At 39.3% G+C, this 19,272-nt stretch overlaps 1 protein-coding gene across 2 annotated transcripts in view; it reads left to right on the top strand.

Moving 5' to 3' along the window:
- WDPCP (WD repeat containing planar cell polarity effector) overlaps window positions 1-19,272 on the top strand; it is a 146,422-nt gene that overhangs the window by 67,812 nt on the left and 59,338 nt on the right. For both annotated transcript variants that reach the window (XM_031060936.1, XM_005425783.2), the window contains 3 exons: window positions 5,430-6,039; window positions 10,150-10,338; window positions 12,832-12,955. In XM_031060936.1, coding sequence (XP_030916796.1) covers window positions 5,430-6,039; window positions 10,150-10,338; window positions 12,832-12,955 — 923 coding nt within the window. The remainder of the gene's footprint in view (window positions 1-5,429; window positions 6,040-10,149; window positions 10,339-12,831; window positions 12,956-19,272) is intronic.

The following is a 19,272-nucleotide window of genomic DNA, read 5'->3' as shown; positions in this document are numbered from 1 at the left end:
GTACTTCAGCAGCTTCTCAGATCAGGGAAGGAAATACATTTTAATTTTTAAACATACTAGAAATTTGATTTGCATTTTGCCACGGGGCTTTTTTATTTTTAGCATTTACTACTATTAAGGCTACAGGTAACCACTATTCCTCTACAAACAGAAATAACTTTTTCCTCACAAATCTTGACTTATTTTACTGTTTTTTTTTTTTTCTGAGATCAGTGTTTACTGTGTTGAATGCTGTAAGATTTGGTGAAGAATTGTCCCTTAAAGAAATAAAGGTGCTTTTCTCTGTAGCATGTGACCTTGCTTCGGTGCACAATGCATGTTGCTGCAGGAGGGTTGTCTGTTGGACCTTTGTCTGCTTTCCTTTGTGCATGGGCTTCCTCCAGTAAACTCACACATTCTCTAATTTCTTTATTTAATTATTGGAGGTTTGTTTGGTTTATTTTGGTTGGGGTTTGTTGGCTTTTTTAACCTTAAAGTACCAACAATCAAAGAATGTTATCTAAATTGTATCCCTGTGGAGATAATGCTGGCATTTTGATTTCAGAACTAGAAGAGGAATCTTCCAGAAATTATTTCAGACAATTTGCTATGAATGAATAGGATCTGATGTGAAATCATCTTTGGAATAAATGCTTTAGGAGAAAGTTGTGTTAAAATCAACATGAACTTTATTCTGCAAACACAAATTAACAGGAGGTGCTGACGCCAGGGCACAGTTACTGTAGCACTTTGCATTTGTCTTCACCATTCTTATTTTCACTCCATTTAGTGCTAGTGGGAATGACTGAAATTATACTTCAATCTTGTGGAAAAAATAATTTCTCTGAGAGAGAATATTATTTTTCTTTCTCCCAAGAGATAATAGTTAATAGTTATTGCTTTCATATTGTGCCTCGGATTTGTGAAATAAGCACAGCAGATCTTTTCTGTGTGAGCTGTCCTACAGTTACTGGAGTGCTCAGAAAAATATCTACCCTGTGTGTCTGAATGGCTGAAATACCTCTCACATATATACAGCAAAGAATGTGAAATCCTCAGTGTCACATTGGGTTAGAAGATCAATGAATAATACAGGATAAATATGATGATGATGATAAATTTTGAAAGAATATAAGAATAAGTGTTGACTGAAGATCTAAATAATAAGATTGCATATAGGTCTGTAGATACAATGAAGCTAAATAAGTAACCTGGAGTAGGAGCTTTTCATTTTTATTTAGAAATGTTTTAAAATAGGGTGGTTTTTTCCCTTTCAACTTCACTGGGCCATATTTAAAACCATTTTACTCTGATGTGCACCACACTTCCCACTTTACATTTCTAATTAAAATGTTTGTTGCTATTTGGAACCTCACTGTGTGAAATTAAATAAGCACTTTTCTAACATCCATAAAATAAATCAAACATTCTTTTCTCATCTGAAAGACACACAGTTCAGTCACAGCAAGCTTATTTCTCTGTTTCTTTTGTTTTCTTTTTTTCATCTGCCTGGTAAGCCAATTTTCTGCTTAAGAACTACTGGTTAAAACTCTTACTTGTTTTGCTATGTGAGCTTTATCCTTTCCTAGCACTCTATGCAAAATACTTCAATTTTAAGTGTTCAAAAAAGTTCACTGAGTGATACTGCCCACATAAGCTAGCACTATTATTTCTCTCAACAATAAAATGAAAGAGAGTGTTTTAAATAGCATAGCAGGCCTCTTATTTACAAAGACTAACAGATTCCTTTACTTGGATTGTTATGATTCCTGGCTCCAGGATTTGGGAACCTGGCATGGATAGCATCCCTCATCCTGCTGATGAGCTGGAGTCCAAGGCAGTACTGCAAGGGGAAAACAATATAAATGTGCAGTCGTGATGCATGACTGCTACATTAATAAAGGAAATATGTATAAATTACATGGACAGTATTTAAATGCATGTACTGTATTTTTGTAGCATTCATGTCATAAAACTTTTACATTTTTTAATTAATGTATTTAAAGAAAGTAATTGGTTTTACTTCATGCAAAATATCTCCAGAAACCTTTTCTTGAAATCCAAGGCTAAGTGCTTAGTCCAAGGTTTATAGGAAGTGTTGAATATTGAATGGACTGTACGTCCTACCTGGTGATATTACAGCTCTGTCTTTTCAGACCCATTGCCCTGTCCTCTCCTCCACAAATCTGACACTTGTTCTACCCATTTCTGAGGAAACTCCTCCAGCTTTTGCTTTCCCATTCCATAAGCAAGTGTTTGGTTAAATGATTTAATGTCACCTTTTAGGGTTCCAGAGAACTGCTTCCCATCAGAAAGGAATCTCAGTGGATTCCTTTAAATGGAAAGCTGAAGCACTATATGCACTTCATTTACTACCATGTGTCTACTTACCAGATGGGAAAACAATTGACAGAATATCATCTTCTTGGGGGAAAAGAAAAAAGAAGTTTTGATTATTAGACTTATCTTTCAAAAGCCTTATTAACGTTTCTGTAGTTGTGTCTCTCTGCTTTAGTTTTCCAGTTAGTGGCATGAAGATTGAATAATAAAACTAATTTCTGACAGAGAAACCCAAATCTTCCCTCTCAGATGGAAGAGAATATTCATTTTTGCCCTTCAGAATGCTGAATACCAGATAAATTCAGCAGAACTGGAAGGCAGAACAAAGAGGTCTCTTGACTTGGTTCTCTTCCTGCAAGAGGCACATGAGGCCACTGATGCATGAGAAGCAGCTTATCTGTTCCAATTTGGGGAGAAATGTTTCTCTTGTTTTCCATCACAATTTGAGCAGCAGTGCCTAGAAAGGTTTCGTTTAAACCTTATGTGTTTAAACATTATGCCAAACGTTATGTCCTGAAAGGCAACAGAGAGTTTCTCTCCTTGCAGGAATTTTTTCCTAGTTTAGAATTATATACAGCAACCAGACCTACCCTAGACTTCATTTTAAGGATTTGCTTTTAAAACTATGTGAAGCTAGGAAGCTTCTCATCTCAAGACTCATTGGATTAATCTTCCAAAATGGAAGATTCTACTTCCTTTGAAATTTTAGGTGGTGATCATAATTTTGTCCTACTTTTGCTCTAAGAAGGCAGGACAAAATGATGAATTGGTTGCAGTTTACTTGCTGACTCTCAAACAATCATTTGGCAACATTTCTTTTTCTGTGACTGTTTCCATTGCTGGTTTCCTCCAGTCACTCCTATGGAATTGTAAAATCCATGTTTCACATATTTTCTTCTTTATTGCCTTAACCTTCAAGGCCAGTCTCTCTTCCAAATTTAATTTAATTTGATGAGAGCTTTCAGGCTCTTATCTCTCATAGGCCTGGTTATTTTGTGGATCTTCATGACTTTCTTGGAGCTTTTGAAGGGTTGTCCAGAGGAAAATACTGGTTTGGGGTCAAAATATGTAGCAGAATAAGGCAGTGCATTGAAACTTCCCACAGGAAGACAGAAAAATTAGTCCAAGAAAGCCTCAAGGCTCTTTTCACTGAAGTTATGGAAGCTTTGAAGACTTGCTTGGGCAAGATTTCTGTTTCGCACATTTGAAAGGAGCTACCTGAGTCTCTATACATACTCCTAGGGAAAACTGCAGAACAAACAGTAACACTTCACTTTGTCTTTCTTTGAGTTAGAGAAGTCTATGGTCACAGTAATCCTTTGCCCACAAATAACCTCTTTTAGGAGTTTCCTTGTCCTGCAATTTAACACCCGAATAAACACACTTCAGCAGTTCTAACGTCTGCACAGTCGCCGCTGCAAGGTTTTGTGGGCATAAAATGACTTGTTGCAGAGGCTAAGCCATTGGTGAGGGAATGGTTGAGGTGAGAAAGTGTTTTTCAGACTAGAAAAATAATGTAATCTTTTATTTCCTCTCTGACACATATTCTCATGGATCTCTGTTGAGATTGGTTGGTGTGGGTTTCACAGGTTAAATGCATTGGCTTCTGCATCAGGTGCTTTTGCATTAAGTGGTTCTTTGCATGTCCCTAACTACTCATCTAAAAGTAGCAAAGATTTTTGTATTAACTGTCATCTGGTTTCCAGCCAGAGCATGGCAATAGTCCTTTTTTTCTCTCTTTTGAATGAGAAACCCTTTTGCAGACAAAATAAGTAAACTGTCAGAACAAAAGATCTTAATCAGTCTGATCAAAGTCCCAAAAAGCTTGTTTATAAATTTATCAGTTACTTTAGAAGTAATGGATAGTATGCCAAAAAAAATCTGAATTTCTTATTCTCCTTTACAGGATGAAAGACTAAATTGCATATTCAGTTGGTCTTGTGATCTGTGGAAATCAAATTTAAATTGCTCTAACATTATGTGGGCCTTTCTATTTTCACCCTGAAATGTCTAGATTTCCTTCCTCATCCTCTTTCTACCTTTTAATCACATTTTTTACTCCTTTCTATGCTTTCATACCACATGGACTCAAGGGGCTTCCAAAAGTTGTGGCAGGTCAACAACTTCAATTTACAATGTGGAGATTGCTGTGGGTGTACATGAGAGCAGGGTTTGGCTCAGGCTTTCACTCTTTATTTCTGCATGAACAAACACCAGCAAGTTTCTGACTGGCTTCCACTACTCTCATTCTTCTAGAGCCACAGGTTTTCTCTCTATTTTTTATGAAATAGCTTTTCATAAGCTCGTCTGTAACTTATTTACAGCTGTTGTGTCTCTCACAGTTTCCCTGCTTAAATCCTGTACAACACCTCTCGTTCAAACCTGTTTATCATAGTACATGAACCTTCACTGGTCTCCACTGCTGCTTCCACCTTTTGAGGGTACTTCCCATGTTTCCACACTCCAGATTCTTGCTCTTTGCCAGCTGCTTTTTATCATGTTCTGCCTTTGTCTTCTTCCTCCCATTCATTTAACTTACAAGTACTCTGTAATGGTCCCCACTTTTCTGCTATCACAAATTCATTATTTCTGCATCTAAAACTCTATGGCACCCAAGAACATCTACCACCCACTCATCTGGCATTGTATAGTAGGTGCTGTTTTAACATGCCATTGTTTCTACCACTTCAGAGTAATACTTTCTGTTACCATGGCCCAAAGCAAATGATCAAAAATCCTCTCTGCTTGATGCTAAAAGTAACATACTATAGATTTTCCCCAGAATTTTAGGATTTTTACCCCAGACCACTTGTGAATAATTATTCTTTTACATCAGTCCTTTCTCCTCGTACCATCACTGACAATCCCCTCTTTCTTCAGTTCTGCTAACCTGTTAATAGGTCCAGACAAACAAATATGGCTCAAACTCTATTGCAGAGTTTTTTAAAATCAAATTAATTAATCTTTTAAATATTAAAAGACTAGATTTCAGAGCTCCATTTCAAGAATGCCTACTTATGAGTGAGACACAGGAAAGCTCATTCGCTGCAGTCTATTTTTAAGAGTAAATGGTCACAAATGAGTACCAAAAGGCTTTGGATTTTTGCCAGGTGCTGAGTTACGTGCGCACGGAGTGGGAGCCCCTGGATGCCAGGTTCAGCTCTGTGCAGCCCCAGCAGGTGCTGACTGTGGAGCACTCGGTGTCGGCAGCCAAGGAGCCCATGGCCGACAGCTGCGTCTACAAGTGCCTCAGGAACCGAATGCAGTGCGCCGCCGTCACCAGGGTCCCCCTGCCTGCCAGGGCCATCAGCTGCTGCAGGGATGTGACAGAAGACAAACTGGTGCTGGGCTGTGAAGACTCCTCAGTAGTTCTGTTCGAAGCCTACAGCCAAGTGACTCTGTTGGCCCAAGCCAAGCTGCTCCCTGCTGTAATAACCTACCACCCTTCCGGAGCCGTGCTGGTGGTTGGCAGCTCTCAAGGGGAGCTGCAGCTTTTTGACACGGCGCTGTCCCCAATTAAAATTCAGCTCTTGGCACAGGACTATTCACCTGAGGCAACTCTGCAATTCAGTAAACACTGTGACGTGCCCACCAGCCTCATCCAGATCCAGTGGGCTGCTCCTCCAGGTGCATTTCCCAGTCCTGACAGCGTGGATATTCATGATCTTTTGTTGGTTAGATTTGATAAAGGACCCTTGGGAGTGCTTCACTTTAAACTTGGTAAGTTACTGGGCACATCTGTTGAACCTTGAGCTGTCAAAGAAACATCTGTATCCCACAAGGTTGGGAACACCCTAATTTTAGGTATATGAGACCATAGCCTTTAAAGCAAGTTGCTCCAAAGATATCTGAAGATACCAAGGAGTTCTTTATGTTTCACAATAACTTTACACCATTTCCTATTCATAGAATAGGACCCTGACTTCTGTCTGATCAGCATCCCATAATGTTCCTCACTACTCTAAGAAGGCATTACAAATTTTCCTCCAGAAAATTCATTTAATCTGTAGTATATAATCTTAAGAATTGTATTCATTTTGTAGTAATAACACTAACAAGTTAATATAAGCTATATTTAACTGTAATGATGAACAGTAATGAAGAGTAATGCTATTTTCTTTACCAAATTTTTTTCTGCATGTGGGATGTATATTGTCCAGTATTCTGTTCTTCCTGGCTTTGGTACAGGAAGTTGCACCTTTTTTTCCTTTGAAGACTTTCCACAGAAGAAGAATGATTTTCATAACCTTCAGAGAAGTTTAGTCTCTCAATTTATTTGCAAGGAGTTGTGCATAAAAGAAGCAATAATGCTAATTTTAGAATTTGTATAGCACTTCTCTTTTTAGGTGTGAAGAGAGTTTATAAGAGTGAAACCACAACTAACTTCCTTTTACAAGCAGAAAAACAAGAAGCAGCAAAGAAAAGCTAAAGGGCTTTCCAAGAGTTACACAGTGGCTGAATTAAGAATAAAACCCCTGCAGTGGCTCATCAGTGAGAACTGTATTCATTTCATTCAAGACAGGCAAGTTACAGTGGTGCAAGCCCATTGTGAGAGCTAAAAAAACAATCATGCTTAAACCCTCTGACTCCCAAGCCAGTGTTTCAACAGGGCAGACAGCCATCCTGGAAAATTTCAGCATTTTGCCCATTGTCTGTCCAAGAAAACAGGATTACTTCTGTAGATCTTTATGAGAGTTTTTAATTATTCTTTTGTATAAAGCTATTGAGATTAGGAAGAAGCCCTTTTTATAAAAAAACCAAAACCAAACAAATTGCCAAAAGACTCAAAATAACAACCTAGGTGATAGTAAGATTTGAAAATCTACTTAATTTCTTTACTTAATGAGACACACATGTACTTTTGTGAGGAAAAAACTGTCTAAAATTATCAGTGACCTAAAAATTTGAAAGACTGAATTAAAAAATTTTAACCAAGTTTTCCACTGCAAAAAGCTAAATTAATGTAAGAGGATGTTAGTAACAAAAAGGTGTTGGATTGACTTATAATTGTATAGTTTTAAAGGAGCTGATCCAGATTATTGCTGTTATCAAAAAAAAACCTATTTAAAAAATGACAACTGTTTAAAAACTATTTAAAAACCTGTTTACAGGTTATCATTCATTTTGAGGTAATTAGCTGCATTAAGTTCAATGACAGGTTTAATAGTTACAGTGTACCCCAGAACACTAATTATAGCAGCTATTTGATGATTTCGTGCATGTTGGCCATTTAAAAGAAAAACCCTCTAAATTATCTCTGTCCTGATTTGGTGGGATGGAGTTGAGCAGGAGGCACTCTACCCACCTCTACCTTGCTTTTCTTCAGTCCTCCCTGGTGAGGTTTTCTCACAACAGCTTTCCAGAATGCACAGCTTTCCCCTTGCTATCTTTAGCACATTTATGTTCTTACCAAGGCAAGCAGGCTCTCAGTACAGGGATTTAGAGGCCTTTCCTGCTAATTGCCAGCTTGTAAACTTAATTGGACTGTCTCCCTGGGCACTGTTCCTAAATCAATTAGGCAGTGAGTTGGCTGTCACCTCTTTTTCCCAAGCAGGTTGCCTGGAAGCGCACCACCCAGGAGAAGTCAAGCATCCAAATGGGAAGATGTTGACCTCTACAGCTGAAAGTTATCACATTTTAAAATTCATTCTGTATAATTACTGTAAAATCTCTTCTAGGAAAAAGGCAAAGCTGTGTCCCTTCTTCCCTCCCTCCCTCTTTGTAGTCCACTGTGCAAAAATATGCTGCTCTCTATTTCATCCTGGTGTTCAGCTTTACACCTCCTCTCCTCAGTTTGCCACACTGCCAAGGGAACACTGTGTTGATTAGTAAGTCCCTCTTCACAGTCTCAGCAGTTTTTAGGTTTCTGCTATTTAAGAAATAATGTAGAACAAATAAATAAATTAATTAAATGCATTAATAAATTATAGCAAAAAAATTAGGGGCTCATAACAGCAAGATCCAGACAGGCATTTAGGACTGAAATAAAATCCATGAGTAACACATGGCTTGGAATTTTTTCCCACAGAAGTCTGTTAAGAAACTATGTCAGGGAGAATAGGCAAATATGTTTTTAACTTCCAGCTACATTATGGTTTTGGACAAGTTGTGAATCTCCATTATGCTGTCTATCCAGATTTATTTCAGGAAAAAGTCATATTAAACATGCCCTCAAACACTAATGGCAAATATTTTTGATGTCTAATGCCAAACTCATTTCCAAAAGCGGCTTCTTGTCATTGATGTCAACCCAGATCTTGGATAATGCCAAATGTGGTGCTGGTGCCAGTGGTTCAGCATTGCTGGCCTCTAAAGGCATTTTAAATATAGTATTGTATTTAATTAACATGAAAATAAGTATTTTCATCTTCACTGAGAGGTTCATGTGGAGATTGCCCAGCTGCTGTAATACTTTAAAAACACTAAACATTCAGGAAGAATAAGGTCTGCCATAACTATTAGATATTAACAACTTAAACATGGCTGTTGCCCAGCATAATGTCCATAGGCTTTAATATTTGCAAATATAAAGTGAACTACAATAGAAAACCTTTCTTTAATGATGCTTAAAAAATTAAGTACTTCTCTGTTGCGAAATGTGAGTATGTAAGGTTTTTCCCCAAAAACATCACTTCTGTATATGCAAGTTCTCTGCAGTTTAATTCTCCTCAAGCTGTATTCAGATGTTTTTCTCCCCTTTTTTTCACCTTGCTTCTTATTTCACATATTCACAAACAGTTATGAAAGTTTTCTGAAGTATGTATAACAGGTCTGCTCTTCTCTGTTACCAGGCCTTGTTTACCTCAGCCAGTCCTATGGTTTTAATACCAGTATTGAAATTCAGCTTGTTTCCTTTCTCATCAAAATTTTTTCCATCTGTTTAGTTTCAACAAACAACATCAGACTATAAGTAGAGAATATTTTTTAAAAATTAAAAAAAACCCTTACAACCAATGTTTTTATTTAAAGATAGAGAAACAGTAAATTTATTCTGGTCTTTCTAATATTTGGAGGAATACTGATAAAGAGTACTCTATCAGAACAATCCAAAGTGAGCAAGAGTTGCTAAAATGCTATGTGTGGCCAATGTCACATGATCATTTGGTTAGTCAGAGACAACAAATAACATTACTTCCTGCAGCTTTTTAGTCACCTTTTCTCTTTGGAAGCTGAGATCTACAAGTCAAGAAACATCTGTGTGGCAAGCCTGTTCTTGGTTTCATGTGCAACTGTAATTCAAAGGTCTGTAGTATCAAGATGATGATAACTTCCATAGTATCCCTTCAGATAAAAAGCTCCACTTAGAGAATATTGCCAAGCTAGAAGGACATTCCAGAGCAGTTGCAATATGGAGAGTAATTAACAGTTGCTTTGAGGTTGGAGATGCTCTACACTTGTATGCAAAGATACATCTGTGTGAGACAAATGCTGGGGTTTAGTGTTGTCCAGCACTATTTCGCTACAGGGAGGAGATGCTGTGTTAATTTATTACCTACCTTGCAATAATGATGAACTCCAAATAAAGTTATTCCACCTTGTCCAAACTAAATTTCATTACATAATGTTGTCACCAGTGACTTTTGGCTACATTCATTCAATATACATGTGTTCATTGATTATTTTTGTCTGCTGTCCAGCACCCTCAGTATAAGTATACCAAGATAGTAAGGTGCTATCCCTTATAAAAAATTTAATACTGAAACCTATCAACTTAATTTTAAATGATGGCAATTATTTTTAACTGTGCTGAAAAGGAATCAGCTGCTGGTTTGCATACTCTGTATAAAAGTATGAACCCATTATCTCTGGTTGTAATATTTCTTGTCAAAGGTGTGCTCACAAGAGGACAACTGGGCCTTGAGGAAATCATCCACCAGTACATTCATTATGATGAGATACAGGAGGCAATTAATGTCCTGAGCACCATGAACTGGAACATGATGGGTCAGCGGTGCTTTATCTGCCTGAGTGCCATTTGCAACCATCTCCTTAAACAAAAGCTTACACCAGCCAGAGAAGGTAAGAGACTGTTTATATTTCTAATGGATTTCTGTGGTGTCTTGGTAATTCATGTGTGGATTATGACTATGTATTTATTGACTGTATAAAGAAGACAGTAGTGAGACTCCAGACAGTCAACCAGATTATGGTGCCTCATAATCACATGTCATTGTAGACAAGTAATTTCAATAAAATGTGGACCAATGTGCATTGACTACATTTTAGTTTGTATCAATAGTGACACTAAAATAATGCACATTATAATATATATATGCTATAGGCATTACTTAATATATATAGCACTAGCATTATATTCTGTAACTTCATTACATTCTATAAATTTAGCTTATGCTACAGACAAAGGTTAGTTAATACAGCATTGGAATATTTGTGTTATATTCATGCTGAGACAGCACCAACTTAAGGAGAGATGTTTTCCTGAAATGGGGACAAGAAATTTTAGTATGTTTTTTAAGGTGCTTTCAAAGGGTCATTCTTTCATTACAAGATGCAAAGGCCTTGAATACACTATCCTCTGCTGCCTCCTTTAGGATTAAAGCATTTGTCCTCACTGTAATCTAGCCCCCTGCAGCAGTAGCTGGGGTCCCTCAGAAGAAATTATGAATTTTAAGTTTAGCCCTGTCTCTGCTAAAGCCTGGTATGGTGCCTTCCTCTTGATTTGCTATCTTGAAACTCAATAGACTTCAAGATTTGAAGTGCCTTGATTTAGAGAAGGTGTTATCCTCCAGTCTAGCAGGCAGACAGCTGGAGACCAGGCATCTTTTGTGGGAAGAGAGAATACTCAGGATGCTGGTGTGTTTGATGATAGAAAAACTCCAAGGTGTCCTACATTGCTGCCAAACCATCAGCTTTTGTGGGATCTGATTTAAAAAAATCTCTGTGTTGCAAACATATAAACTCTAAATAAAACATGCTTTGAAAAGGACCTGTGAAAAGGGCTGGCTATGATACTCTTCTAAAAATATGTACATTATAAACATATGTACATTATAAACAGATGTCTGTGTGTTTCCCCCATGAAGCTCCCTAACACTGTTTACAGAGGAAGGAATTTTATTCCATCCAGGAGTTATTCTATCTAAACCTAACAAATTTGGCATGGTAATTTGTTTTCTTTTTTATTAACAAAACCCAGTGGGACCTTTTATTTATAGTGATGGGGCAGTTATCCTTGAGATCTTTATCCTGCCTTCAACATCAAGCTGGGCTATTTAATGAATGTATAACTGTGCCAGTAGTCACTCATATTCCATGTCAGTTGAAATATTTCAGAACTTCAGAACATGCTGTCAAGAAAACAGCAATGGCAAGGGAGTATGGCTTGTTTTTCTATTTTAATCTAAACTGACTGCTGCTTTGAAAGAAAATACCTTTAAAGTTCGACTTATCTTACAATCTAGATTGGAGATAACACAAAACTAATTCACTAACAGTTTGCCTGTGTAACTAACACAGTACTATTAGCACATTTAGTGCTATCAAGCCTAATAAAATCAAATGTAACTATGCTTGGAAGTACAGAGTAATTGTCACTAAATACAGAAATGCCTAGTTCAAACAAACATTAATAATGGCAAATCAATGAGATTCTGTCTGCCTAATGAGACAATGGGTTATATTTTGCTTGTAGAGCAACATAAATATACAGCAAATACTTATATAGCAAATCCTCCTTTTTCTGCCGATAAGGCCTTGTATTACATTGTTGACTCTGCAGCAAAAGTCAAAGAGCATAAATATTATTGATCATTTAATTTCCTTTCAGCTAAGCGTGTGGAACACATAAATATACTGTATTTTTATTGTTTATAATTTTATATTAAAAATGTGTAGAAAAATGCCTAAGAACTTGAGCTGTGGAGTACAGCAGTCAGAAAGTATTTAAAGAAGAGAGAACTTGTGTAACAAAAGGGCTTTATTTTATTGATTACAAGGGAGGTTATCCTGTTTCCCACCATTACATGCTGTCAAACCCTTAGGGTTTCTAGACCCTTTTATTTAAAATTTTTAAAGAACTGTGGGCCGAAGGAGGTTCCTTAGACCTCAAGGCCATCACAAAGAGGGTTCTGTTACCCGCTGACCTAACACAATAATCCCTGAAAAACTGAACTCCCTTGTTGTTTTCCTAAGAGGACAAAGACTATTTGAGCTAATTGAGAGTTGATCTCTACTGGACAATCTTGTTCACACTGTATTAGTCTCATGAGTCACTTTTAGTTGTAGGCTGCTGGTGAGAACTTGATGTGTTATAGACTTCTTTATCCTTTTGATGGCTTTTGTTGCTCAAAGTCATTGTCGGCTGTGCCTGCAAGCCAAAGTTTATATGCACATTTCTGTTTGTACAATCTGTCATATTTTAATTTCATCTGTCCTTCAACAACATCACATTTCATCACTGTTTGATGAATTTGACTGACTGCAAACATGAGCAACCTGTTGTAATTGAAACTAATTTACTTGTTTCATTGCTGCTGTGTTTGAATTCCACAGCACAGCTTGAGGCAAGCCTTGGAACCTTTTATGCTCCAACAAAACCTCTCTTGGATAGAACTGTGCTGGAGTACAGGGACCCCATCAGCAGATATGCAAGAAGGTTCTTCCACCACCTGCTCAGGTGAGTGACAGTTTCAGCTTCTATCAACTTAAAATTAATTGCATATTTCAATAACTACCTACTTTAATGTGGTTAACATTTTCTAAGAGGACCACCCCTGAAAAAATGCATTAGTTGTTAATGTTTGTTTAACTTGCACTTTGTTCCTTTCAAATAGAGTAATGCGGATAAAGTGCTATTCAGAGCTCTTCTGTCATCAATACACTTAAAATTAATCACCCTTTCCCATTTAGCTTGATAGAAAAAAAGATACCCTGCTTCTGACAGATTAATATTCACCAACTGCTTGCAGATTAGTTATAGAAAGAACTTAGAAACTTGGAGAAAACACTGAGTTTAGAAAGATGCTAGAACACAAATGCATGCTGCACGGTCCAGGACATTTTTGTCTTTGCACGACTGAACTATGAACATTTTGTTAGTTTCACATCTAAAATTCTCGTATGTAAATTCAGATTCCAGTAATTTTCAATGCCATTAAAGTAAGAGGAGAAAATGCAGTGTTGAATTTGTCTGTGAATTGTGTAGAATCATAGAATGGTTTGGGTTGGAAGGGACCACAAAGATCATCTTGTTACAGCCCAGCCACCATGGGCAGGGACACCTTCCACCAGACCAGGTTGTTCCCAGCCCCATCCAACCTGGCTTTGAACATTTCCAGAGACAAGGCATTCACAGCTTCTCTGGGCAACCTGTGCCAATGCCTTATCACCTTCACAGTAAAGAATTTCTTCCATATATCCAAGCTGAATTTCCCCTCTTTCATTTTGTAGCCATTACTCCTTGCCCGACCACTGCAGCTCCTGACAGAGTCCCTCTCTGTCTTCCATGTGGGCTCCTTCAGATACTGGCAGGTTGCTATGGGGTCTTCACACAACCTTCCCTTCTCCAGACTGAGCAGCCCCAGCTTCCTCACCTTGTCTTCACGAGGAAGCTGCTCTGATATTAGATGAGAAATAATAACAAATTCAGTAAGAATTTATAGTACATTGTTTTTTTGTTGTATTTTTTTCAACCCATTATAAATACTGGTATGCAGCAGTTCAACCTGTTCACAAATATAGCTGTGATATTTCCTCTGGGAATTATCCAGTGGATAAAATAAGGAGAAATTGCCTTCTGAATAATACAATGTTTGTAACATCTCGTTACAAACAAGGAGAAGGAGTGTAGATGGACATAGTGCAAAACTGACAGTGCACCCTTTTGCAGTGTTCATCCAGACTGTATATACATTGTCTGCATGGGCAAAGCAAGTTACTTTGATAGCATAGAATGTGCTTTTTTCCAAATCTAGAAGACAAGTATTCAATATTGTCTTCTATATTTTGAGTCTGAAGAGGATCATCTTCTCGATGAACAGGTCCATTCCCGTGGGGGAATTATTCCTTGTAGAAGAATGATCCAATATTTGCATAATGTGTGCCAGCCTTTCACTGGAGTTTTCTTAACACACATGGCCACAACAGTGGGTACAAACTCTGCTATTGCCTTTCTCCTAGAAACCAGCAGGGAAGATGCTGTTGGGGCAGTGGCCAACTTGTCGTGGCTGTGGGCCAGTTGCCTGCAGAGGACAGATGCAGGAAAAATGCCTCAGAGATTGCTGAGAGGTGTAACTCCAGTGCTCTTACATCTGCAAGAGAAAGGTGTGTTCCCTCTGACTCAGGCTTTGCTTCCAAGTGCTAGCAGGCATGCAGAGGCATGGGGCCCTGGCTGAGCTGCCAGCCCTTGAGGCTGCAGCTGAAACACTGACTCAATCCTCCTAAAACAAGAACCTTCAGTGTCAGAATGCTGCCTGGACAGCGTGGGGCACAGCAGGAGGTGTGCACCAGAGTCTCCTCATGTCTTTTACCTCCCACTGTAAAGCAACCCTTGAACAATCTACAGTTGTGGCAGTTTTTGGAACAAATGTGTTATTTTGCTGTTTTCCTATTTTCAAAGGGATTTGTATTCAACCGAATCAAAGTGATAGGATCATGTGATTGCTGCAGAACAGATGGTGATGCTTAAAGCTTATCTCAGAAGACATAATCTAAGTACAAAATTAAATGTTCAAATATGAGAGATTTATCTGATAGAAAGCAAGGAAATGATGTTCAGAGCTGATCATTATTGCATTAAAGTGGCTGTGCCTTAATTGGTATTTATTTCCTTTTAGATGTTTTCTTAAGTGACTGGAATGATTTAAATGTAGGCTAAGCAGAGAGAACTACAGATTTGTTGGAGAATGGTAAACCGTGGTTCTGGGTGAGTGAATGCCAACCAGGCATGATGCAATGTCTAGGAGGATCATAGGGAGGCACAGTGCCCACTAATTCAGACACAGGAAAGTTGCAGCTGCTGCTATTACATCTGTCTGTGATAGACTAGCAAGGCAAGGCACTCCTGCCAGCCTGATTTACAGCTGTGGGCTCAGAACAGGAGAAAAGTGAGAAGGGAATTATGCTCCTGCCTTCTTAGATCACCATGTTATGCCCATGAGGACACTGAAAATGGGGAATTCCTCCCACTACCTGTTTGTCAGGGAAAGCAAGGTCAGGTGACAGTGAAGGAATACACAGGTGCTGTTCACCGCTGCAGGGAAAAAATTTGTGTGGCCAAAGCTCAACTGGAGCTGAAGCTGCCCAGAGCTGTGGGAGACCATAAAAACAGGGTTTTTGAAAAATGCATTAATGACAAAAGTCAGTGCAGTGATAGCATGAGCCTGTTACAGGATGAGGGTGGTCACCTCACAAACAAGGCCATAAAGCAAAGATGTTTAATGCTTTCTTTGTTTCTGTCTTCAACACCACTGATGGGGTAAGGGGCTCCCAGTGCCCTGAACTGAGCCCTGAGGACCATTCCAGTGCTCCAGCTGCACCCCCATGAGGCTGTGGGGCCTGCTGGGATTCAGCTGAGAGCACTCCAGGAGCTGGCTGATGTCATTGTGAGGCCTGTCTTCATGATTTTTTAATTGGCTTGGGAATCTGGAGAGGCCACAGCTAACCAGAAGCTGGCAAACATTGTCCCAGTTTTCAAGAAGGACAAGAGGGATGACCCTAGAAACTTCAGGCCTATCACATTCACTTCAGTGACTGGTAAATTATGGGGAGGATTATTCTGGGAAGTATTGAAAAGCACCTGAAGGACAAATCACTCCTCAGTCACAGCCAGCACAGCTTCATGACAGGAGAGTGCTGCTCAAACCTGATATCCTTTTATGGCAGGGTAACCCACCCAGCTGATCAAGAGAAGCCAGTTGTTGTTATGCTTTTGGATTCCAGTAAAGCTTTTGATACTGTCTCCCATGGGATCCTTCTGGACAAAATGTTCATCCCTCAGCTGGATAAACACACCCTGGGATGGGTGAGCTCACGGCTGGGGCACAAAGGGTTACAGTGAATGGGGTGACATCAGACTGGGGACCTGTCCCTACTGGGGTTCTGCAGGGCTCCATCCTTGGCCCTGTGCTCCTCAACATCTCCATAAATGACCTGGACACAGGACTGGAGGAACACTGAGCCAGTTCACAGACAATACACAAGGGAGAGGAGCTGTTGGCTCCCTCCAAGTCAGGGAGATGCTGCAGAGAGACCTCAGCAAATGAGAGGGCTGGGCAATCACCAACCATGTGAAGTTTAACAAGGGCAAATGTCAGATTCTGCACCTGGAATGGTGCAGCCCTGGATGTACAGCCTGGGGAATGAGAGGGTGGAGAACAGTGCCATGGAAAGGGACATGGGGATCCTGGTTGATGGAAAGCAGTGCCTTGGCAGACAGAAGGTCACTTTATTCATTCAGCCTGGAGAAGAGGAAACCAAGGGAAGACCTCATTGTGATCAGCATTCTCATGAGGGGAAGTGGAGAGGCAGGCACTGATCTCTTCACTCTGGTGACCAGACCTGTAGGAAAGGCCTGAAGCTGTGCTGGGAGAGGGTTAGGTTCAATATTAGGAAGAGGTTTTTCACCCAGAGGGTGCTTTTACACTGGAACAGGGCTCTCCAGGCAGTGGTCACAGCACCAAGCCTGACAGAGCTCCCTTGAGTGTTTGGACAGTGCTTGCAGGCACAGGGTGTGATTCTTGGAGCTGACCTGTGCAGGGCCAGAAGCTGGACTTTCATGATCATTGTGGGTCCCTTATAACTCAGGATATTAGATGTTTCTATGATTCTATCATTTGATCTATTCACTTTTTTACCCTTTTTCATTTAGCACTGAATACTTGCAGGCTAATTACAAATAGCTAATGTATCTCTTCAGAGTGATTTTTTTCATCACAACGGATGTGTCTGTATGATCAAACCTGAAGACTTGGATGCAGAAACCCTGTAAACTGAGACTGTAAACTTGATGCAGCATTAGAGGACATTTGTTACTCTCTTGTGAGTGTGAGGAGACTAAAGCAAAGTGATCATTTTGTACTCTAGAGCAGCAAATGGAGGAAGCATAGTGCTTTCTAAACTATGTGCAGTAAAATTGTGGCTGATATTCAAAAAGTATTTCTTGGCATGGAGTAGGCCTTTTGCAGTTCATTTGGGCTTCAGAAAGAGCAAGCAGCAGATTCACATAAGTTAAACCTAGAAGACAAGGAACTAAGGAGAAGAGCTCAGAGGTCTGGTAGGAAGAGTCAGAGAAGTGGGGTTAGGAGCATGAGTAAAAGACAAAGTGTTGAGGACAAAGGTCTGAAGGCAGGTGTGGGAATGTACAGTGTCCTACAAGAAGGGCAGAATGGCAGCACAGAGCCAAATGGGAGAAGACAGCTTAGGATGTGTGTGGTGGGCTGTGGGGGAGACCAGACGCAGCAGGGATGGACAGGGAAGGGCGGAGTCTTTTATACAAGATTAAAACATTAAAATGCTTAAATATTTCAAGATCTAAATCTGAAAAATGTTCATATAAACAAAAGGTTTCACCCCACTCTCTAGCTTTCCTTTGAATACCCCACCAATCTGCCTTAAGCCTTTTTAGAAGGACCAGCTCATGGGAGAGAAATATTAATTCATTCTACATGCTGAGACAGTCTTTGACCTGCCTACTGAGTCTGCCAAAAAAGTTCCATTTATTGTTGTACTCTTAAAGATGTGAGTGTCTCTGTTTACTAGAACTGAGAAATACAGTTACCTTTCCAGAAGGGCTATTCTCACCTAGTAAAAACCATGTGCCAGTGATTTTACTCTTTACTGTAGGCCAAAAGGTTGTATGTTCAGTTGAAAATAAGTGGGGACATCCATTTTCACATTTTCAGGGAGATTGTAGTCTTATCTATTTTTCTACCCTCAATGAGGTCAGTTTCTAGAAAATGCTGAATTCAGTGATGGGAGATTCCCTTTTTAGGCATGAGGGCACTTTAGAAAGAAGATGCTGCATCCAAGCTGATATGGGCAAAGGAACACTGACAGCACAATTGAAACGAATTGCAATTAGAAGGAAGGAAAATTCTTTGCAATATTTTGGATTCAGCCATGTTATTTGTATCCATCGTTATAAAAGCTAAGTTCTTAAATTTGCAAACCACACATCATCTTCAGCTTCCACTAAAATAGAAGCTTAGAGCTCTGGAGGCCCTGAATGTAGAATATGGAATACCTCCAAAAACAAGCATTCAGTATACAAAATTAAAATTAAAGACCTCTTAATTATATGCCAGGGATCCATTACAACAGTATTTATGGAATGAATAATTATTTTACCTCTAAATCCTTATCTATAATTAAAAAATACAGGAACTGAATTACAAGTACAGAAATGTATCTTAGGTGTTCCTTGCCACTTCAGTAGCACTCTGGTATTTCATTATGATGTCACTGCTTATAATAATATAACGCATTATATCATTATGTAAAATGTTGAGCAGAGGTGGATTTATTGGGAAGCCTTGGGGAGCTGTAACCTCCCTTTTTGCCCCCACCCTTTTGCTAGGTGTATTTGTGTGCTGGGGGAGTGGCTGCAGCACCTCCTGCCTCTGTCTCACAGCCTCGTGCAGCCGTGCAGGGAACACGGAATGGGACGGAACCATTTTTCACTCGTTAACTGTGGCATCGCTGACTCATGGCTTAGCTTCACTCTGATCAAGCATTTGTAAATTGTACTTGTCATATTTTCTAATGCATGAAATTATCTTGTTTGTTTGACACGGACACACTGGCACAAGCACATGCCTGCTCTGTTGTGTTCCATTTTTTGAGTGAGAAAGCAGGGCTAGAAAGTAAAGTCTGAAATGCAGTGCAGGAGTTGCAGAATTAAGATGCAGCCACGGTTCTGCGGTTCTGCTGTGCCCTTTCCTCCTTTGTAATTTTGTTTTGTGTTTGTGAATACCCAGTTTAAGGATTGTTTTTCTT

This window comes from Geospiza fortis, unplaced genomic scaffold (assembly GCF_000277835.1).
Source record: "Geospiza fortis unplaced genomic scaffold, GeoFor_1.0 scaffold134, whole genome shotgun sequence".
NCBI lineage: Eukaryota > Metazoa > Chordata > Aves > Passeriformes > Thraupidae > Geospiza > Geospiza fortis.
This window is presented reverse-complemented; position numbering and strand designations above follow the sequence as displayed.